This window comes from Mobula birostris, chromosome 7 (genome assembly GCF_030028105.1).
Source record: "Mobula birostris isolate sMobBir1 chromosome 7, sMobBir1.hap1, whole genome shotgun sequence".
NCBI lineage: Eukaryota > Metazoa > Chordata > Chondrichthyes > Myliobatiformes > Myliobatidae > Mobula > Mobula birostris.
Genome location: NC_092376.1, coordinates 46,963,517 through 46,987,985, shown reverse-complemented (window position 1 = coordinate 46,987,985; position 24,469 = coordinate 46,963,517). Strand labels below are relative to the sequence as shown.

The 24,469-nt window shown below is 39.7% G+C and overlaps 1 protein-coding gene across 2 annotated transcripts in view; it reads right to left on the bottom strand.

Moving 5' to 3' along the window:
- The window catches only part of xpo4 (exportin 4), a 110,639-nt gene that overhangs the window by 68,737 nt on the left and 17,433 nt on the right, over positions 1 to 24,469 (bottom strand). For both annotated transcript variants that reach the window (XM_072263066.1, XM_072263067.1), the window contains exons 2-4: positions 12,766 to 12,871; positions 9,229 to 9,370; positions 3,863 to 4,001 (exon numbers count right to left, since the gene is read on the bottom strand). In XM_072263066.1, the coding sequence (XP_072119167.1) occupies positions 3,863 to 4,001; positions 9,229 to 9,370; positions 12,766 to 12,871 (387 nt within the window). The remainder of the gene's footprint in view (positions 1 to 3,862; positions 4,002 to 9,228; positions 9,371 to 12,765; positions 12,872 to 24,469) is intronic.

Sequence of the window (24,469 nt, the reverse complement as noted above, 5' to 3'; positions counted from 1 at the left end):
ATAAAAGACACCCTGAAAAGGCTACTTATGGTATTACTCAGTTCCAGAAGATGAAAGATGCATTTGGAAAGTGTTGCACACTCCAGTCATTTGCAAAGAAAGCTAAAAGACCTTCATAGCGGTCTCTTTGCTTCTTATAACATTTCCAAAGTGATATCAAAATGTGGAAAATCTCATACAATTGGTGAAAGATTAATAATGCCTGCTGTATCAGAAGTGGTCACCACTGTTCTCAAAATGGATCCCAGTATTTTAAAATCAATTCATCTGAGTAATAATTCTGTAGCTCGTTGTATTGATGAAATGAAAAAAGGCATTGAGTATCAACTGTGCATAGAGTTACAAAAAAACAGAATTTTGGATACAACTGTAAGATTCAACATTGCGAGAAAATGAGGCATTGCTAATGACATATATAAGGTTTATCCATAAATGTTTAAGTTTGAGGAGTTTCTCTTTTGTAAAAAGTCAAAAACAGTTATCAACTAAGAATCACTTTACGACGAGCTCAAAATGTATTCTGAGGATAGAAGTATTCCAATTAGGAACATGAACTCCTATGCAACAGATGGTGCACCATATATGACAGGCCACCATGCTGGTTTAGTGGCATTTATGAAAAAAAGAAATTCCAAGTCTGTTTGCAATCTATTGTGTAATTCATGACTCTTGTAATATTTGCTATCAACAAAATTAAAGCTCATCCATTAAGTACCCGACTTTTTCGCCAATTATGCCAAGATAATGATGAAGAGGTTGAACACATGCTTCTTCACACTGAAGTGCACTGGTTGTCAAAAGACTGCTGCTTAAAAATGTTTTTGATCTTTTCGACACTGTGGTTGAATTTTTGCTCAAAGTTGACAAGAGCTTGGGAAACAAGATTGAACCTCTACATGGAAGTATGGCATATCTAGCCAAACTGCACGGCAAAATGAGCATTCCAAATATGAAACTGCAGAGTGAGAATTTAAATTTTATCCAGGCAAAAAGTGCCATGTCTACTTTTACCAGAAAATTGAAAATATATAGGCAAAACATTGGGAGAAGAATATTTGCACAATTTCCCTGCATGGAAAATATGGCACTCTCTTTCATAGACGGTGATTTGCAAGAGTACCGCTTACACCTGCAGTCACTGAAGAAGGATTTTCAGAATCGATTCGAGAATTTGAACAATCTGGAAATTCCAGACTATGTAAATAACCCATTTCTTTACAAGATGGAAGAACAGGAAGAGAGCTTGCAAGAAGAAATTATCAAAATTCAGAATGATGAAGCAGCAAAAATGCTTTTCAAAAATGTCAGCTTTGGTGGTACATGGCTACACTATCACATGAAATTTCCTGGTCTTTGGAAAAGAGCCAAACTGCTCTTCTCACAACACGCTGGAGGAACTCAGCAGGTTGGGCAGCATCCGTCGAAAAGATCGGTCGACGTTTCGGGCCAGAACGTCAACTGATCTTTTCCACAGATGCTGCCCGACCTCCAGCGTGTTGTGACTGTTGCTTTGACCCCAGCATCGGCAGATTATTTTGTGCTTACAAACTGCTCTTCATTGCATTTCCATCCTTCTACCTTGTTTAAAGAGGCTTCATGCAGTGAACCACATGCTCACAATCAGGGGTCCCCAACCTTTATTGCTCTGCAGACCAGTTCAATATTGACAATATTCTTGCGGACCAGCTGACTGGGTGGGTGGTGGTGTTGAAGTAGGATTACTCTCACCTCAACATGTCTTTTTACAGTTAGGGTTGCCAACTTTCTCACTCCCAAATAAGGGACAAAAGTACCAGTCAAATATGGGACACTGGTGTTTACCCGGAGAAAGACTACCATTACCATGAAGCCTTGCGCGGGCACCTCTGTGCGCATGCGTGACGTGTGCACATGCGCATATATGACATGCGCATGCAGGGCCGTGCCTATTTTTTTCCCGCAAGTCAGTTTTGGCTTAATCTTCCCAACTATACTGTACATACATTATTTCTACTTTATATAGGCTGTGTATTTATCATATTATTCCCACTTTTACTATATGTTAGTGTTATTTTAGGTTTTATGTGTTATTTGGTATGATTTGGTAGGTTATTTTTTGGGTCTGGGAACGCTCAAAAATTTTTCCCATATAAATTAATGGTAATTGCTTCTTCGCTTTACGCCATTTCAGCACGAAAGGTTTCATAGGAACGCTATACCTTAGCAGGGGAAATACTGGAGAAGGGTGGTCCTGTATGGGACAAACCAATTTAGTCCAATATACGGGATGCCCCGGCAAATACGGGATAGCTGGCAACCCTATGTTCAAGTTCATCAGTGCGTGACAGGGAATGAGGAAAGGTGCAGCTGACTCATATCGTTTCCTTGCGGCCCAGTAGCACATGCTCATGCACATGGTGGTTGGGGACTGCTGCTCACAATAATTCAGAAACCCCTTGTTATGTGCGGGGAACTGAGACTTTTGCTGTAACAACTTGAAGCAAGTATTTCAACTCTTGCTAAAAACCACCATGCTCAAGGATCACACTGATACCGAAGCTGCTGTATACTGCACAGGTACTGTGTAAGCTAGGGTTAAAGACAAATAAATATTTAAAGCAGAATCACTTTTCTCAAGTTAGGATATGGAGACATGTTTTTTTACACTATGGGGGTGTCGAAAAGTATATTGTGCCTAAGAGGGGCATTGGCAATCATGAAGGTGTTTTGGGCAAGGGGGGCGGGCAGGGTTGGCAAGTATGAAAGTGCTTTAAAGGGGCATTGGGCTAAAAAGAAAAGGTTGGGAAACACTGCCATAACACACCAAAACAGGTAGGTTTCAGCCCATCCTTATAGTGAAAGAAGCAGACCAACTTTGACAAGGGATTTCAAACCCAAGTGGTTGCACAGCAAGATCAATTATCAGGTAGTTGGGAGCAAGATCAATGTGAAGAGAATTTTAATCTAACAAATCCTTAACTTGAAGCCAATACATGTTGGCAAATAAAGGGGTGAGAAGTACATGCACCACCGGACTAAAGGACTCTCTCTATCCCACTTACCATACTACTACCTAACATAATATTTGGAACAGCACAACAAGATGAACTCTTAATCTCCCAATCTACTTTCTTGTGGCCCTCCACTTTGTTTACCTTCACTGTACTTTCTCTGTCTTACTTACACTGTATTCCGCATTGTTTTCTTCTACTACCTCGATGTAGTTATGTATGGCATCATCTGCCATCTTGTGATGGTATGTAAAGAAAAGTTCTTTTTCATTTTATCTCAGTATACCTGGCAACAATAACAACAACAACACAGCAACCTTTCAGGTTTACACACTCCAGCCTCTAAGAGGTGCCTGTTTAAGTCCATCAGTTGAGATACCAATGGAGCAAACTCTGCTGTACAGGATGGTGTTCAATTCTGAGTCTTATGGCATTCATCTGGAGTGATGTCAATGAAAAATGGCTTGAACAAAATATGATACAAGATGGATGGTTAAGAAATAAAATGGATCAAGACAAAATACCTGATAATATTGAAGAAGCAATGAATACAAAGGACTAGTATCAAAATGGTCATTAGTGGCAAATGGTAGTTCATGAGCAGAGTAGAATAAAATGCAGTGCAGATCACAACGGCTCGCTCGCCCTTCTTTCATGAAAGAACTGGGATATTGTTTCTATACTTTTTAATCAGCCAATAGAATACAAACGTGGAAAATATTTTACATCCTATCTCTCAATTAAAGGGAGACCAAGAGGAAAAAAAAACAAAAAGGCAAAGATAAAATTATCCAAGATTTGACAGAAATGCTTAATGTCAAGCACAAGTACTGAAGGCATTACAAGCTCCAAAGGCAGCATTGCGTACTTACCACTGCTGGGTTGCCACTATTTATTAAGTGGCTGACTTCATGGAAGACGCTGTTGCAGACAATGGTTTTGTCTAATGAGCCTCGTTTGACAATTACTGCTACTGCTAATAGTATCTGTTCGCGAACATATTTCTGAAGGCTATGAAAAAAAACAAACAGTTTAGCAGCCTTTGAAAGAAAATTATGGTGATATTCTATAATCTATTAATCAAAGCTCCATGAGTAAAGGAACCATAAAATACAAAGATTAAGTGTATGGTTATCTAATCTATTTGATCAGAACTTTCCAAAATACAGTACTTCCTCTGTCATCATCCCATTGCACACCAAAGTATTTCTTAAATGAATGCAGAGTTCCAGTCCAATTAAGTCTTCTAGATAAGATATCCCTTCTGGCAATTGGCAGAGTTGCATTTTTCCTAATTTTTTTTTTAGGAAGGTCTAATAGAAGCTTCGTTGACACAAATTAAATTAACAAACTGGAACAGAAGCCCCTTTAACAACAAATTTTCCCACAGGATCAAACAAAGAAGGAAATTACAAGGAATGTCACTAAAAAGCTTAGGCTACGTCCACACTATGCCGGACAATTTTGAAAAGAAAGCTTTTGCTCTTCGTTCTGACCCTCTGTCCACACTGAACCAGCGTTTTCATCCCCCGAAAACGGATATTTTCAAAAACACTCTCCAGAGTGTGTAAAATTGAAAACGATTGTTTCCCGTTGTAGTGTGTACAGGGTAAACGGAGAGATTTTAAAACGTTGTCATGACAACACCACGACAACGCTTTTTCTGCTTTTGCTTGGTGCTGCGCAAGCACTGCCGGACGGCTGTTCTTGGTTCTTGATCCTCCAAAATATTCTGCGTGGAATTTAAACTGGAGGTGGCTTTCAAGCTGGTCCCCTCGGTTCCTCTGTTCTTCTGCCCGTACCCTCAGGTCTCCTAGTCTGCGGTGGTCGTACGCTCGATCTCCTGTACCCCAGGTGTCTCCAAGCCAGCACTGTCGCTGACTGACAACCGCTGTTATAACGCGCAGTCGCTGTGAACGGCGTGAGGGTTAAATTGTAAAGTGAGCTTTTTTGACTAGATCCCCTAAATTGATTTAATTGAGTCCATCTTTAAGAATATTAATGTCAGAAAAACTGTGCAAGCAGCAGAAGATTCTACTCACCTGTTGATCTTGGGTAGAGGATGGCTCCATGCATGTGTTCTTTACTTTATTGTCTACGTTAATAGTTTGTTTGGAATTAAACATCCCTACTGCTTTGCTGACTTTGTAGTCGTTTGTAACTCGCAGAAATAGTTCGACCTCATTGTCTGTCTAAATGGAGAAGACCGGTCTGATTTTTCCAGCGCAGGTTTTCTTTGTATTCCTCGAACACATTGTTGAAAACTTCCTTTCGCTGCTGTTGGTGGTACTTTTGTTTTATTCTATGGAAATAGCACAACGCTGCCGCAGAAACGTAAATATTATACCGTTTCCTCTTCGCTTGTTTTCTGTAGATGTGTCTTCATATGCCCAGTAGGAGTAGATTCGCCCAAATATCCATTTTGGTGTGGACAGAGATATTTTGAAAAACGCGTAGTGTGGACGCCTGTCGTTTTTACTCGAAACCAGCGTTTTCAAAATTATCTGGCGTAGTGTGGACGTAGCCTCAGTCAACAATGTTGGAAGTAGAATTTGAAATTGGTTTATTGACACATGTACTGAGATACAGTGAAAAGCTTGTATTGCATACTGTTTATATAGATCAAATCAGTACATAGTGCACCCTGGTTTAAAAAAGGTAATAACAATAAGAATCCAGAATAAAGAGCAACATCTACAGAAAAAGTACAGTGTAGGTAAGCAATTAGGCACAAAATCATAAAAGGTCAAGTGTCCATTTTATTATACTAGGGAAGTATTTAATAGTCTTAAGAGCAAGGCAGAATCTGTCTTTGAAACTGGTTGTACATGCTTTCAGGCTTCTACATCTTCTGCATGATGGAAGAGGGGAAAAGAGAATATCCTGGGTGAGTGGCATCTTTAATTATTCTGGCTGCTTTACTAAGGCAGCAAGAAATATAGACAAGTCCATGGAGGAGAGGCTGGTTTCCATGATGTGCTGAACGGAGTCCACAACTCTATAGCTTCTTTATGAACCAATATTGATTTAAGGAGTACCATTTCTTTTTTTTTAAAAAAAAGGAAAGTGCAAGTGAGAAACTTAAGGAAATTATTCAACAATGTCTTGGCAGCTAAAGGCATTACAACTAAAACTACAGAACTTAGAACAAAGAGGACAGCAATAACTAGGACAATTAAAGACCAAGGGAGATGATAGAGTCAAAAAGTGGTGAAGCCATGGAGGGATTTTAAGATTTCTTAGAAATGAAATACTGCAGATCAACAAGCAGAGGGTGATGAGAAACCGGGACTTAACAAGTTGGAAAAATGGGCAGGAGTACCATGCACAATAAAGCTAATTGTAATCTTTTTGGTTTATATATATTCTTCATGGAGGTCGGTGACCAGTGGTGTGCCTCAGGGATCCGTTCTGGGATCCCTTCTCTTTGTGATTTTTATAAATGACCTGGATGAGGAAGTGGAGGGATGGGTTAGTAAATTTGCTGATGACACAAAGGTTGGGGGTGTTGTGGATAGTCATAGTCATACTTTATTGATCCTGGGGGAAAGTGGTTTTCATTACAGTTGCACCATAAATAAATAGTAATAAAACCATAAATAGTTAAATAGTAATATGCAAATTATACCAGGAAATAAGTCCTGGACCAGCCTATTGGCTCAGAGTGTCTGACCTTCCAAGGGAGGAGTTGTAAAGTTTGAGGGCCACAGGCCGGAATGACTTCCTATGACGCTCTGCGGAATCTTGGCGGAATGAGTCTCTGGCTCCTGTGCCCAACCAGTACATTATGTAGTGGATGGGAGACATTGTCCAAGATGGCATGCAACTTGGACAGCATCCTCTTTTCAGACACCACCGTCAGAGCGTCCAGTTCCATCCCCACAACATCACTGGCCTTACGTATGGAGGGCTGTCAGAGGTTACAGCAGGACATCGATAGAATGCAAAACTGGGCTGAGAAGTGGCAGATGGAGTTCAACCCAGATAAGTGTGAGGTGGTTCATTTTGGTAGGTCAAACATGATGGCAGAGTATAGTATTCTTGGTAAGACTCTTGGCAGTGTGCAGGATCAGAGGGATCTTGGGATTGGAGTCCATAGGACACTCAAAGCTGCTGCGCAGGTTGACTCTGTGGTTAAGAAGGCATACGGTGCATTGGCCTTCATCAACTGTGGGATTGAGTTCAAGAGCCGAGAGGTAATGTTACAGCTTTATAGGACCCTGGTCAGACTCCACTTGGAGTACTATGCTCAGTTCTGGTCACCTCACTACAGGAAGGATGTGGAAACCATAGAAAGGGTGCAGAGATTTACAAGGATGTTGCCTGGATTAGGGAGCATGCCTTATGAAGACAGGTTGAGTGCACTTGGCCTTTTCTTCTTGGAGCAACTGAGGATGAGAGGTGACCTGATAGAGGTGTATAAGATGATGAGAGGCATTGATCGTGTGGATAGTCAGAGGCTTTTTCCCAGAGCTCAAATGGCTAACATGAGAGGGCACAGTTTTAAGGTGCTTGGAAGTAGGTACAGGGGAGATGTCGGGGTAAGTTTTTTTAAAAAATAAATGCAGAGTGGCGAGTGCGTGGAATGGGCTGCCGGCAACGGTGGTAGAGGCGGATACCATAAGGTCTTTTAAGAGACTCCTAGATAGGTATATGGAGCTTAGAAAAATAGAGGGCTCTGGGAACCCTAGGTAATTTCTAAAGTAAGTACATGTTCCACACAGCATTGTGGGCCGAAGGGCCTGTATCGTGCTGTAGGATTTCTATATCAACTATAAACATTAGTGAAGCAATTGCAAGTGATTTTCTAACTACATTTAAGATAGAACTAGTCAACTGCAGTTACATGGAGCCACGTACTGATGAAGTGCAAGAGACGCGGTAGTTAATGCTTGATAATTCTTATTGTTACTGCAATCTAGGTTACAGTATAATGTGTGGATGAATGTTCTTGAAGTTTCTGTGAGCAAACAAAAATGGATTTTGAGATCATCTACACCATATTCACTTCATTACAAGATGCTTTAAATGTTTTCCAGTGGAATACAATTGACTATTATCAGTGTTTACTGTGATTTGTTGAACATACTATCATTAAGTTCTGAACCCACATGATGAAAGGATGAATTTTAAGGACATCATTTTGATTGAGTATTAAATTGTGCCCTTGAAGGATTTCAGACATATTGTACCGCAGTGTTAAACTTCCTTCTTCATTTGACCTTGTAATTCGATTAGGATAACAAGTGATTAATCTTTAACACAACACATCATCTTTTCAAATTTACACAAATAGCAACTACCATCTTACATGCACATGGAGCTAGAGGTTCACATAAAATTTATAAAGGATCAAGGATCAGCTTTATTCGCCATATACATTTACATGTACTAGGAATTTGCTATGGTGTGTTGGTCAGGGAGGGAGGGAGGGGAGGGGTGCAACATATAACAAAAAAAGTCAACAATTATAAAGAATAAAAAATATAAAAATATAGCTGGAGATTAAAGTACGAATATAGATTAAAATGTGTACGAAAACAATAATATCATGTATTCACAAATAGCATTATAAAAAGTGGCTTAACATGAGTACAGTGCAATGAAAGGGTAATAGATGAAGGGGTTCTGAATAGAATGGTTGATCAGATTAACAGCTGCAGGGGAGGGAGAAGTGAAGACCTTGTTTTAAACTATAATGGTCAGTAAAATTCCCAAAATTAAAAAAAAAACATTTATTCAGAAATCCTGATCATCTGGCAACTGACTCGGTCATTAACCCAGAATATGCGCTGAAACGTTGAAGGTCCAAAGAGCGGCCAGGGCAATTGTGAGCTATGACTGTGCGGCTAGAACCAGAATCCAGGTCTGATACATCAGCGCTCAGAAACATGAGTAAAATTGTGGCTGTAGTAGGGTGTAGAATGCTTGTCTTTTTCTTACAAATTCATTATACTCCTGTGTAATGTACAAAAATGTAAAATACAAGGGTATTTTAAACACAAGTGTGTTTAAGAATTAAGAGGAATATTTAATACTCCAAACAAGCTGCTAATTCAGTATGTCAAAGTCCCAAGGGTGCCAGATTATCGGAATTTTACAGTGGTATATAAACAAAACTGGAGCTGAAATATTTTCGTCTATAAGCAAACAATTTTGGGGAAGCTTCAGTACAATATCCTGAATATGCTAATGATCTAGTTCCATTATCACAACACACAAATTACTCAGTACATACTTAGGCCTTTGCAAGACATAAGTTAAGAGGAATGTCCGTAGTGACTCAATGCTGTTCTTTTCCAATAGTACCCATTCTCGCACAACTGCTTCCATTATGGTTGTGGCAGCTTGAAATAGAACGTAGTCAACTTTACTTGTTTCTGTGAGGGAAAAAATCAAAAATACTTTGTCAGCTTTTCCCTGTAACCACTTACATAGGATTAAAACATGGGCTTAAGAATTGGAAAATATTTCCCCACCAGCAAAGTGCCAAAATCAGAAATCACTAATTAAGACATATTGACATTCAAATTAGATCAGGAGCAGGCCACTCAACTGCTTAAGCCTATTCTCCCATTTGATCAGACCACGGACTCATCTGACCATGGAGATCGTTCTCCCATTTCTTTACTATTTATCTATATTTTCCTTTAAAGATTATTCAAAGACTGCATTTCATGTTGTCTCTTGCCAAAGTTAAAAAATGATACCTTATTTTCAAGCAAGGACTCTCAGTTCATCTAGATTCACCAAGAAGAGAAAACAACTTTTCTACATCCACCTCTTAAATATTATGCTCCATTCAAATCACCTCTTACACCTCCAAGCTCCACCCTGCCTTTAAACCTTCAAACTCCAGCAAATGCCAGCCCAGCATGTGAAACCTTTCCTCAAAATACTCACGCATTCCAGGTATTAGACTAAGAAACATTTTCCGAGCCACTTCCAAAGTATTTACATCCTTAAATAAGGAGTCTAATCACATACACAAATGGGGTCTCACCACTGCACTATATTTAAAAAGTTAACTTCCATACTATGGCATTTAATTCCCCGAGAAATAAACAGTAATATTCCATTAACTTTCTTAATTACTTTCTGTACCTATAATCTTTAGTGAATCACACACAATCACAAACAGGTTATTCTACATGTCCAAGCTCTACAATCTTGCCCCATTTAGATAATGATTCTTTTTTAAATCTTTCCTATGAAAATGAATAATTTCATATTACACTCCCCCTCACATTGCACACAATTTACTTACTATCTTTTATCTGTCTTGCTGACTTTATTCATTTTTTTTTTATTACTCTTTCAGACCACAATAGCATAAGTAGTAGGAGCACAATTTAGGTCACAACACATAGTGTTTGCTCTATCATTCAATTGTGGCTCATATTTTTCATCTTTTCTCAATCTCACTCTTCCACCTTCTCTCCATAACCCTTAAGCTTTTTACCTTTACCCATCACGAACCCATCAATCTCTGCCTTAAAAATATCCAATAACTTGGCCTTCACAGGTTCCACAGATTCATCACTCTTTGGATAACAAAATTCTTCTTCATTTCAGTTCTAAAGGATTGATCCTTTATTCTAAGGTTTTGCCATAGGATTCCAGACTCTCCAGCTAGTAGGAATATCCTCTCGAGGTCCAGTCTATCCAGGCCTTTTAATAAATTTCAATGAGATTCCCACCTCGTCCCTCTGAACTCCATTGAGTACAGGTCTAAAGATAAGCACTTCTTATATGTTAATCCTTTCATAAGACCAGTCTTGTGAACCTTTGGATCCTGTGCAACTTGGCTATGATACCATCAGTTCCTCCATTCAGATCATTAGCATATAAAGTTGTTGTGCCAACTTTCAGCCTAGCACTAATCACCAGCAGCCATCCTGTAAAGGATCCCTTTATCCCCATTCTCTGCCTTCTGCTAGTCAGCCAACCAATACTTGTATCTTGCCTCTAATACCATGGTCCCTTATATTGTTCCGCTATCAAGTTATTTGCAAGTTTACCAAGAGGGTGTTTTAGTTATGAACTGTATCGGTACAAAGCCGGCATTCTTTTTATTCATTCACAGTACATGAACATCACTGGCAATGCCAGCATTTATTATTTATCCCCACTCACCCCTGAACAGAGGGCCCAGTGGGCTGAGTGTTACATAGGACAAACTGGGTAATGACCGCAGATTTGCATCTCTGAATATTAATAAATCAAGATTTTTTTTTAAAGCAGCAACATGGCTATTGGGGGTGACCATTATCACAATGAGCTATTTAAAAAATAGATATAAATTTACATAGTTACTTAAATTCAAAATGTCCAGCTGCTCACAACTCTGCGTCTTGTAACCAGTTTGGTGACCTAATTGCTACACTATTATATCTTCAACAGGAGGTTCCTTCTCAACTAAAGGAATGTAGAGATCATTCTTCCAAACTACAAAGGGAAGTCAAAGTTACCATTAACTGTATATACAGGATATCAATTTACTGAATGGAATTAATGTAGACTCAGCCAAGTTATTAATAGCCTTCATGAGGAAGTGCTAATGGCAAGCAAGAAGTGAAGGTGGGGGTAAGGAAAGAGAGACATTTATTCTAAACTGCAAAGAGTACATGAAAGCTTGTTACGCTATACTTGTAAAACAAGCTGAAGTTTTCTTGCCCTGATTTGGATCTATCAATCTCAATGGTATACTCAGCTTAAGAAATACACGGCAAATGGTGGAAGTATTCAGTAGGTGAGGCCGTAGTTGTAAGAAGAGCATTGTTTCAAGTCGAAGAAGCTGAAACATTAGCCATTTATCTTCCCAGAGATGCACCCTGCCCTTCTGAGTGTCTCAGCATTTTCTGTTCAAATTATTGATTCCCAGCATCATTTTTGTTTCAGATTTTCTATACACCAAGCTTTATTAAAGTATATTAGGAGCAACAACAGGCTACATAACCTTATAAGCCTGCTCTGCCATTCATCAAAATCAAGGTTCCATTTGACTACAAGACTTCAAAACTACCCCACAAAACCAACAGTTGTTCCATTTGGTCAATTCATATTTTAGAGTTAGAGACGGCCAAGATTTTCTGGGTCAGGTGCAAGTCTCTCTACTTCATCCCAACAATGTGCTCTAACTGCTGGAGCAGAGCTGCAGCTGCCACTTTATCCATGTAAATTTTCTTATTTCCCCCCCACATAGTTATCTATCATCTGATTTTTTTCGTGTTTTTATCTATTATCCTTGCAGCCCTCAAAAAATATTTGCTTCAGTGATTTGTGGAGAACTTCGATGTTTCACATCTATTTCACAGGATACCATTCAGCTCTATGGTTTGTTATCTTTTAGTATGCCTTTGATCTTAAATTATAACATTTGACAAGCACAACTGTTGATTTAATTACCCATGGGATACGTTTAAAAAAAAACACTAATTCACAACCAGAAAATGTTGGAAATACCTATCTAAGCTTCTGGGCCATTGTAGAAAACCTTCACAATTAAGTAGTAAAGATATATGACCAAGGTTAAGAATGGCAAAATGAGATGATAGAAATCCTACAGCAATTCAAGTGCACGATTCAGAGGGGAAAGCAAATTTTATAATAAAAACAATCACAGGCAGTAGCCTGTTATTTCCACCCAGCTCAGCATATTTTCACATTTCATAAAGATGATTTATCTTGTGGTCTATAAACAGATTCATAAATATTTATAAGAAAGCAACTACTTTTGTTCTATGTACAGTTAATACAAAAATGAGAAATTTACCTAATATGTGTTTACATACTGCAAATGGTGATTTTGATTTTCTAAACGACAGGAATATATGTTCTGCATGCTGACGTTGCTCATGACTGACCATGGATGGGGGTGCCTGAGAGAAGAGGAAAATATAGTTATTTATATAGTTAGCTTTTTGATTACAAGTAAATTGGAGTAAAATATGAAGTATTTGGAAACAAAGTTGAAACTTACTGTGAATGTGTTAAAGCACACTGAAGCCATCTTACGAGATTAATAGCATAACTACATAAAATAAACTATACCAAGATCATCTACTTCAGAAAGCAGATCATTTAAAAGAAAGTAAATCCTAATTTTTCAGAAGAGCATGCGTGCAGTCTTTAGGCTGATCTGTCTCTCCTGTGGATCAAGTGAAACTAAACAGATCACATACAGGAACTGGAGTCTCCCAAATATTCCTCCCTTAAAAGTATCAAAAACTAGCTTTGCATCAATTTGTGAAAACTTGCTGAGAAAATTAGACACAGGAAATGCTCTCAATGGTTAAGTCAGAAAACTTCTATAGAGAAAAACAAAAGTTAACATTTCAAACCTATAATTTTCCTAGCATTTTCTGTTTTCATTTCAGAGCTTATCTGTAGAATTTTATGAATGAATTAACAATTTAAAAATGTAATAAATAAAAAATAAACATCAAGTTAAAAATAGTAATAATTGTCATTTAAAATTACATAATGAATACAAAACTGTGAGACATATGGAAGGTCACATAGTGCTGTACAAAGGCAAGCTAAACTGAACTGTTATTTGGAAACAGTGACCTATTTCCAAATTATTCATTGGGCTATTAATTAAGACCATAAGACATAGCAGCAGAATTAGGCCATTTGGCCAATTGAGTCTGCTCTGCCATTCAATCATAGTTGATCCTTCTCTCCCCTCCTCAGCCCCACTCCCCAACCTTCTCTCCATAACCTCTGATGTCATGTCCAATCAAAAACCTACCAAGCTCTGTCATAAATATACTCAACGACCTGGCCTCCACAGTTGCCTGTGATAACAAATTCCACAAATTTACCACCCTCTGGTTAAAGAAATTTCTCCACATCTGTTTTAAATGGACTCTGCTCTATCTTGAGGCTGTGCCCTCTTGTCCTAGAATCCCCCACTATGGGAAACATCCTTTCCACATCTAGTCTGTCTAAGCCTCTCAACATTCAAAAGGTTTCAATGAGATCCCCTCTCATCCTTCTAAATGTCAGCGAGTACAAACCCAGAGCTATCAAACGTTCCTCTTATGATAACCCTTTAATTCCCAGAATCATCCTTGTGAACCTCCCCTGAACTCTCTCCATCCAATGCCAGCACAACTTTTCTTAGATGAGGAGCCCCAAACTGTTCACAATACTCAAAGTGAGGCTTCACCATTGCCTTACAAAGCCTCAGCATTACATCCCTGCTCATGTATTCTAGACCTCTTGAAATGAATTCTATTGCATTTGCTTTCCTCATCACCAACTCTACCTGCAAGTTAACCTTTAGGGTGTTCTGCTCAAGAACTCCCCAGTCCTTTTGCATCTCAGATTTTTGGATTTTGTCTGTTTAGGAAATTGTCTGCACATTTATTTCTACTACCAAAGAGCATGACCATGCTATTTCCGCCATTGTATTTCATTTGCCACTCTCTTATCCATTCTCCTAATCTAAGTCCTTCTGCAGCCTCCCTGTTTCCTCAATACTACCTGCCCCACCACCAATCTTCATATCATTCGCAAACTTGGCAACAAAGCCATCTATTCCATCATCTAAATCATTGATATACAGTATAAAAAGCAGTCCCAATGCCGACCCCTGTGGAACACCATTAGTCAATGGCAGCCAACCAGAAAAGGATCCTTTTATTCCCACTTGCTGTCTCCTATAATCAGCCAATGTTCTAACCATGCCGGTAATTTTCCTGTAATACCATGGACTTTTAACCTGGTAAGCAGCTTCATGTGCGGCAACCTTGTCAAAGGTCGTCTTAAAGTCCAAAGTTACAACATCCACTGCATCCCCTTTATCTACCTTACTTGTAATCTCCTCAAAGAATTCCAACATGTTCATCAAGTAAGATTCCTTAAGGAAAAATCTTGTCCTGTGTTAGAACTCCACAACTTCATCCTTAACAATTGAGTCCAAGAACTTCCCAACCACTGAGGTCATGCTAACTGGTCTATAATTTCCTTTCTGCTGCCTTCCTCCTTCCTTAGAGTGGAGTGACATTTGCAATTTTCCGGTCCTCAGTTGTATTATTTTGCCATTTGAGCATTTCTTTATTTTTGGAATACATCTATCCTGCCCTTCCTCATTTTCCTCAGAAACTCACACCATTGCTGCTATGTAGTCATCCCTGCCAGCATTTCTTTCCAATTTACTTTTATTTATTTATTGAGATACTTTGGCCAATTTCTCTCTCATACCACGGTAATTTCCTTTACTCCATTGAAATACTGCTATGTCAGACACTTTCTCCTTATTAAATTTCAGACTGAACTCAATCATCATATTGTGATCATTGCCTCCAAAGGATTTTTACCTTAAGCTCCCTAATTGCATCTAGTTCATTACATAACACTCAATCCAGAATAGCTGATCCCCTAGTAGGCTCAACAACAAACTGCTCAAAAAAGCCATCTCATAAGCATTCAATAAACTCACTCTCTTGAGATCCATTTCCAACCTGACTTTCCCAATCAGCCTGCATGTTGACATCTTCCATGATTATCATAACATTACCCTTTTGACACACCTTTTCTATTTCCCGTTGTAATCTGTGGTCCACATCCCAACTACTGTTGGGAGGCCTGTATATAACTGGCATCAGGGTCCTTTTACCCTTGCAGTTTCTTAACTCAACCCACAAGGATTCAACATCATCTGATCCTATGTCACATCTTTCTACTGATTTGATGCCATTCTTTACCAGCAAAGCTACGCCACCCCTTCTGCTTACCTTCCTATCCCTCCGATACAATGTGTAACCTTGGACATTCAGCTCCCAGCTACAACCATCCTTCAGCCACAATTCAGTGATGGCCACAACATCATACCTGGCAATCTGTAATAGTGCAACAACTTATTTTTTATACTTCGTGCATTGAGATTTTACACTTTTGAGTACTGTATTTGCTACCCTTTTTGATTCTGCATCTCTAATGCACTGATACTCACCACGCTAGCTGCAATTATGTCTTGTCATCTGCCTGCCCTTCCTGATGGTCTGACTGCACACTATCTTTGCTTTTTTACCATCCATCTCTTCACTCCAGTTCCCATCCCCCTGCCAAATTAGTTTAAACACTCCCCAACAGCTCCAACAAACCTGCCTGCGAAAATACTGGTTCCCCCTCGGGTTCAGGTGCAACTGTCTCTTTTGAACAGGTCATACCTCCCTCAGAAGAGATCCCAATGATCCAAGAACCTGAAGCCCTGCCCTGCACCAGCTTCTCAGCCACATATTAATCTGCCAAGTCATCCTGTTTCTACTCTCACTGGCGTATGACACAAGCAACAATCCAGAAATTACTACCCTGGAAGTCCTGCTGCTCAGCTTTTTACCTACCGCTCTCTAAATTCTCTTTTCAGGACCTCTTTGCTTTTCCTTCCTGTCATCGGTACCAATACGTACTAAGACATTTGGCTGCTCTCCCTCCCTCTCCAAAAATGCTGTGGACACAATCCAAGATGTCCATGACCCTGGCACCTGGGAGACAACACACCACCCGGGTGTCCCATGCATGTCCATAGAATCTCCTGTCTGTTCCTCTGCCTATTGAGTCCCCTATCACTACCGCTCCCCTCTTCTCCCCCTTTCCTTTCTATACCATGGACTCATGTTCAGTGCCAGTAATACTGTTGCCGTAGCACTCCCCGGAAGGTTATCCCCACAAAAGTATCCAAAATGGTACACTTATTATTGAGGGTAATGGCCACAGGGGGCTCTGCGCTAACTACCTATTCACATTTCCACTTCTCCTAACAGTTACCCAGTTACTCACCTCCAGCAACTTAGGGCTGACTACTTCCCTGTGACTCTGATCGATTTATCTCCTCACTCTCCTGTACAAGCCAAAGGTCATCCAGCTGCTGCAGTTCACTGGGAGACTCTGGATCTCCCACAACTCCAACATCCGGCATGAAGAACACACAATGGCCATTTACTACACTAGGTACAGTAAGAGATTAAAATGGGAACCTTAACAGAAACTTACCCAGACCCAACACCTCTTTCAAACCAAAGCCTCCTTTGAACCAAAGCCTGATACTCCTATTCTCACCACTGGCCTCCCCCCAACAATGGCCACCCTGCGTGTCCCTTCTGTACTTTCAAACAAGCGTCGCCGACCTGCGTGAAACTTTGTCGCTGTGGCCTGCCACTGCCACTGACACTGATTAGGCTGCCAGAATGAGCCCAAATGCCCGTATAGATCTCCTTTTAAACAAACCTTGCCAACCTGCAAGAAGCCTCATCACTGTAGCCTGCTTCTGCCAATGACTGGACCGCCCAATAAGAGGAAAAATAATTTATACTAAAATATAAGCATTCAACAGTCCTCTTAAATACAGTATATTATTCTCAGCCAAATAAATCAATCTGGCTCCCCCTTTAAGCAAGATTCGGTAGTACAGTTACATGCTATACTCAACAAAGCAGAACGAACCAAACAAATTTTACTGACAAGATCGCTTAATCTGCTCTTCAACCCCCCACCCCTTGTAGAAAATTTTTCAATTATTATAGTGCAAACTGTGCTTTATTCCCAAATATCAGAAAAATTGTTGTATTAAAACATATTTCATGGACTTAAAACATTTTTCTGCAAAACAGAAAAATTACCCTTTAAATTCCAATGGAAGCTCCACATTTTATCTACACCTGAAGGTAAGGTGAAGCAGTTTCTTCACAGCTTCCAATAGTGCCCCTGTATCCCCAAAACGTATGTCCTTGTGCATCAAACTCTTTAGTTCTAAAAACCTAATCCCAAAGAAGCTGTGATTTTAGAATCTATTTTTTGCACGCTTTTCCTTCACAATTCAGTATCTTTGCCTCTAGGCCCCTCCCTTCAGACTACAGTTACTCTCTGCACTCAAGCGTATCAATTCAGCTTTTTTTCATGTCCCTGAGATGTCACAATTATGTCTGCAATATTCTTTAACCATCAGTCCATATTCCTTCATGTCTGGCTTACTAGTTTGAATCCATTTGCTCACTTCCACTAATACTAGGCATTCCTTTAAGTAACAGAATCATATTCTTTGAAACACTTGCTCCTATATTTATCTGACTCCAAAAGCTAATCATCAATAAAAACATCTCCCACCATTAATCTCTACCCCCAACATAAAGCTCTCAAAGACAAACTGCTGTGCCAAGGGCACTGTTTAAATATTATTTCTTGTCGAGAAAAGACAGGAATCTAAGTAACGAGACTTGAAAGCAGATCTTCAGCCCATTTTCCTAATCAGGGAAAAAAATACTATATGGAAAAATTTTTTAAATTACAAAAATTATCAGGATCCGATTTATTGTCACAGGCATAAGTCATGAAATGTATTGTTTTCTGGCAGCAGTACAGTGCAGGCATACTAAATTAGTATATTACAACAAAATACATTAAAATTGTTATGCCTACACTGTACTACTGCCACAAAACAAAATTCAAGACCCATCTTGGTGACAATAAATACAATTCTGATATTTAAGTTAAAAAAAAATGTATAAAAGAGGAATTGAGAGGTAGTGTTCATGGACTGTTCATAAGACTAATGGCAGAGAGGAAGCAGCCATTTCTAAATGTTGCGTTTGGGTCTTCAGGCTCCTGTACTTCTTTGCTGATGATAGTAATGAGAAGAGGACATGCTCTGGATAGTCAGAGTTTTTAATGATGAATGCCGCCTTCTTGATGTACCACCTTTTGAAGACATCCTTGATGGTGGGAAGACTTGTGCCTGTGATGACCAGGCACAGTTTACAACCCTCTGAAGCCTCTTACAATCCTGTGCATTGACAGCTACACATAAGACAGTGCTGTAACCAGCCAGAATGTTCTTCATGGTATCTGTAGAAATTTACAAGTCTTCGGTGACATACAAAATCTCAAATTCCTAATGAAGTATAGCTGCTGGCAGAACTGGTCTTCACCCTCAACAATTTCCCCTTTGTCTCCTCTCACTTTCTTCAGAGTCAAGGAGTAGCTATGGACTCCTGCATGGGACCCAGCAATGCCTGCTTTTTCAATGACTACTTAGAACAGTCCATATTCGAAGCCTACCCTAGTACTGCTCGCCAACTCTTCCTTCACTACATTGACAACTGCATTGACGCTGCATCATGCACCCATGTTGAGCTCGTCAATTTCATCAACTTTGCCTCAAACTTCCACCCTGCCCTTAAATTCACTTGGTCCATTTATGACACTTCCCTCCCCTTTCTCAGTCTGTCTAGTGACATCTCTATTAAACCCACCGATTCCCACAGCTATCTTGACTTTACATCTTCCCACCATGTCTCCTGTGAAAATGTCAATCCTTTCATCCCTGCTGTATCAGATCCCAGTTTGCGGCTTTCCTTTCCAGGACATCAGAGATATCCTTCTTCAAACAACGGCGTTTCCCTTCCTCCTCCATTAATGCTGCCCTCCCCAAAGTTCCTTCTATTTCCCAGACATCCACATTCACCCCATCTTCCCGCCACCTTAACAGGGATAGAAATGCTCTTTTTCTCACTACCATCCTATCAGCGTCTGCGTCCAACAATTCATTCTCCAAAACTTCTACCTTCTCCAATGGGTTCCTACCACCAAACACATTTACCTCAACTCAGTCTCTGCTTTCTGCGGGGACAGCTCCCTCCGTGACTCCCTTGGCAATTCACCTATCCCCACTTTTCTCCCTCCTGGCAGTTATCCCTGTGAGTGACCAAAATGCAACACCTGCCCATTCATCTCCTCACTCACCTCTATTCAGGGCTCCAAAAAGCCCTTCCAGGTGAGGTGCAACACTTCACCTATGAATCTGTTGGGGTCATCCACTGCATCCAGTACACCCGATGCAGCCTCCTCTACATTGGTGAAACTTAATGTAAATAGGGGACTACCTTGTCGAGTGCCTCCACCAAAAATGGAATTTCCTGATAGCCAACCATTTTAATTTGTATCCCCATTCCTGCTCCAACATATCAGTCCGGGGCCTCCTCATCTGCCACAACGAGGCTGCATTCGGGGTGAAGGAGCAACTCCTCAGATGACATCTAGGAAACTTCCAACCCAATGGCATAAGCACTGCTACCTCTTTCCAGGAATTTTTTTCTATTCCCCACTCTGGCCTCTTACCTCTTTTCTTCACCTGCCTGTCATCAGCGCCCCTCCTCTTCTTTCTCCAATCGTCCACTCGCCATCAAATTACTTCTACTCCAGCCCTTTACCTTTCCTACCCATCTAGCTTCATCTATCATCTTCAAGCGATTCCTCACTTGCTGACCCCCCACCTTTTTATTCTGGTATCATCCCCCTTTCTTTCAAATCCTGAATAAGGGTCCCGGCCTGAAATGTCGGCTGTTCATACATGCTGCCTGACCTGCTGAGTCTCTCCAGCATTTTGTGTTTATTTCTCTGGATTTCTAGTATCTGCAGAATCTCCTGTGTCCATAATAAAGGTCCACCTTAGTTGAAGAATGACTACCAAAATATTGAGAGTAATCTACATCTTCTTGCATGGAGCTTTTTGCTGCAAGGTAGCGTTCAACAGCAAGGGCAGGTACACGGAGGACCTTTGTTTTACAGAAGACTAAAGCCCAATTTCTCATATGCCTTGGTCAATATTCCTTATGCATAATTTAATCCTAATACTCACTGAATTTCCAGTGTACTTCTTGTATTATTTCCTGTTTCCTATATAATATTTCGTGCCTAAATCTGAATGCAGTACACTATTCAAGATATGACCCGACCAAAATCCTTGCACAAATGAAACATATCCACAATTCAGAAATATAACTCCTTGAAATATAAATAACATTCCATGCCTTTGATTACTTAAAGTATCTATCCAGTGATTAATGATTTTATATAACTATTCATGTCTTAAGAAATTATGCCAGTTTGTCGGACTCAGATTCAAACTGGATAATCTCACATTTCCCATAAAGGGAGTTCAAACCGCAAGTGAAAAATCAAAAGAATACTGGCACCAAAGATCCAAATAAAATGGAAAATGTTACAAATATTCAGCAGGCTCAGCTGCATCAGTGAGAAGAGGAATAAGAATCATGTTCCAAGTGAGAGATCCTTCCCTTCTTCACAGCGGGTAAGAGACAAAAGAAGCTTACAAAGCTACTCGAAAAGTGGGGAGGGGAATGCCTATGATTCACAAAACCATGGTGCCCCTGGGGATAAACTGTAAACAAAGTTATCTTGTCAACACAGATGCAGGCTGAACTCCTGAATATTTCCAGTATTTCCTGTTTTTGCTCAATTTACTCATGGTTAGTCCACCCATAACGGTGACGTATCAATGCTCCATTGTAAGTTTGGATATATAATTCCGTTTTTTCTGGCATTATGTGGCAAGAATCTGAGAAGATGAATCTCAACTAAATTTGCAAACAACTTGCTTGAAAGATTTTTTATTTGTATATAACAGCTGCAGCCATAACTGGAAAGGACACTTACTAGCCCTCGCAAAGGACCTTGTGGAAGTGACGATGAGCACCATGCTGAAGTCTGCAGTTTTACTGCAGGTACTCTCACATGGCAACAACAAAGGGAGTTCCAGGATTCAGACCTGGTGACAATCAAGTTACTACACTATATTTCTTAGTCAGTGTGGCACAAATTGGAACAGACTTGTACTTAGTTATGTTCCTATGTGCTTATACCTCTTGGTGGAAGAGGTGATTGGTTTGGTGATTTTTGTCTAAGTAGCTACATTACAGTGTGCTCTAAAATCATGTAAATGCTACCTAGTACAGTATTGTCTTATAATAAGTGCCTCATCAAATAATTCTTCAAAATGTCACCATCAGTAGCGAATTCAGGAAACTTACAAAATATTCATTACTTGAACAGATATCCGTGGTGTTTTTTCAATATATACCACCCTAAATAAACATGTACAAATCAACACCAAGAACACAAGACATCCAGCATCTACCCTTCCGCTATCAGTGGCCATCAAGTGCAGTATGCATGTTGTTTAAGGTGCTTCTCAGTAAATGGCAATGTAAATCCTTTAATTTGATGCAACTTCAACTCCAATGCAAAAGTAGCAATGATTGGAGAAAACATTATCCCTATTTATTCATAACAACTTTCTGCCCTAGATATAGGTCATCAAGGTCACCTGCTGAATTGCTGCATAGAGAATGGTGCTTCTTCATAGTTATCGGTACTTGGCTTCAAAGTTATTCACTCACTTTAGGAGCAATAACAACCCCAGAATTTTAGAAATTGTAAGAGAAAGCTCAACATCATCTCAAAACAATGTCATAAATTAATCCATTCCAGTAAAGCCCATACACAGAGTAAAGAAAGTCAAGGTGAGATAAACCGAGTAAAGAGCCAAACAAACTGCACAAAACAACTGAAATAAAATCTGTAAATAGTCAATGAAAGTCAACTAAATTACTAAACACGAGAAAGTCTACAGATGCTGGATATCCAAAACACATACAAAATGCTGGAGGAACTCAGCAGGAATCTATGGGAATTAATAAATGAAAATTAATAATCATTCAATGCTTCAAGCCAAAACCCTTCACCAGGACAAAGGAGGAAGGGGGAAGATGTTAGAATAAAAAAGGTGGGGAGGAAGTGGCAAATTTGGCTAGTTGGAAGATGATAGGTGAAGCCAGGAGGGTGAGAAAGGTCAAGGACTAGAGAAGGAAGAATCTGATTGGAGAGGACAGTAAACTGTAGGAGAAAGCGAAGGAGGAGGGAACCAAGTAGGAAGCAATAGGCAGGTGAAAAGTAGTAAAAGATTAGAGTGAGGAATAGGGGGTGGGGAAGAGGAGGGATTTGTTTACCAGAAGGAGAAATTGATACTCATTCCGTCAGGTTGGAGTGTACCCAGACGGAATACAAGGTGTTGTTCCTCCACCCTGAGAGTGGCCTCATCTTGGCATAACAATTTCAAAACACCCAAAAGTTACTTCAAGAACTTCTACAGTGTTCATCCATATTTTCAGAAGCATAGAAATTCGAGGAATGATAAAAGTTGTTTACGCCATTATTCTGGATATATAATGCTTTGGATCTGGCAAAATGCTTTGATATGTGATGTTATGTGACAGCATGAGCTGTACACAGTTAATCACTATATTATTGAAAAAATTTGTTAAAAATAATTGACTATGAAAGTAGGGAGAATGAAACAGGTTAAAGTAAGATTAGTATAAAATAGGTGCTTTACGATTGGTATTATCCAAATGGGCTGGAAGTCTATTTCTGTGCTGCATTTTCCCTGTAACTCTACATCTGGTTTATCCATGATTCAAATCTACGGACAAACTAAAATAAAATAAAGCGGAATAGGTTCGTTGGGCCAAATGGCCAAATTCTGCTCCTATATTTTATGGTCTTAAAGTAACTACTATAAAGTACATTAAAAAAAAATCCTGTCTGACTGGTTTTAAGATTGTCATCAAGATTTTCTCCAAAAAATAAAATGTACCAAATATCATATCTGGAAGGTGTGTGTGTGTGTGTGGGGGGGGGGGGGGAGAGAGATTGGGTGGCTTGTTGGTTTAAAAAAATAATAAAATAAAATCTTTAGGAAGAAGTGACATAGAATTAGAAGATACTGGATCGTTGTGGGTAGAGCTAAGAAACTGCAAGAGTAAACAGACCTCAATGGGAGTTATGTGCAGGCCTCCAAACAATAGCCAGGATGTGGGGGTACAAATTATCAGAAATCTTACTGGTATAAGTTGTGACATTTGTTCTCATGTGGCAGCAATATATTGCAATGTATAATAAAAACTATAAACTACATTAAGTATTACCACATTAGATAGAAAAGGCATGTAAAAAGGTAATGTCACCATAGTTATGGGGGATTTCAATATGAAGGTAGTCTGGTAAAATTATGTTAGTGCTGAATCCCAAGAGAGGGAATTTGTAGAATGTCTACAAGATGGCTTTTTAAGAGCAGCGTGTGGTTGAACCCACTAGGGCTGGGGCTCCCAACCTTCTGCCAGTGATGTTGTGGGGCTGGAACTGGACTCTCTCATGGTGGTGTCTGAAAAGAGGATGCTGTCTAAGTTGCATGCCATCTTGGTCAATGTCTCCCATCCACTACATAATGTACTGGGTGGGCACAGGAGTACATTCAGCCAGAGACTCATTCCACCAGGATGCAGCACTGAGCGTCATAGGAAGTCATTCCTGCCTGTGGCCATCAAACTTTACAACTCTTCCCTTGGAGGGTCAGACACCCTGAGCCAATAGGCTGGTCCTGGATTTATTTCATAATTTACTGGCATAATTTACATATTACTATTTAACTATTTATGGTACTATTACTATTTATTATTTATGGAGCAACTGTAACAAAAACCAATTTCCCTCGGGATCAATAAAGTATGACTATGACTATTTTTATACCATGGACCAATACATTAAGCAAGGGATCCATGGACCCCAGGTTGGGAACCCCTGCTCCAAGGGAAAGGCAATTTTGGATTGGGTGG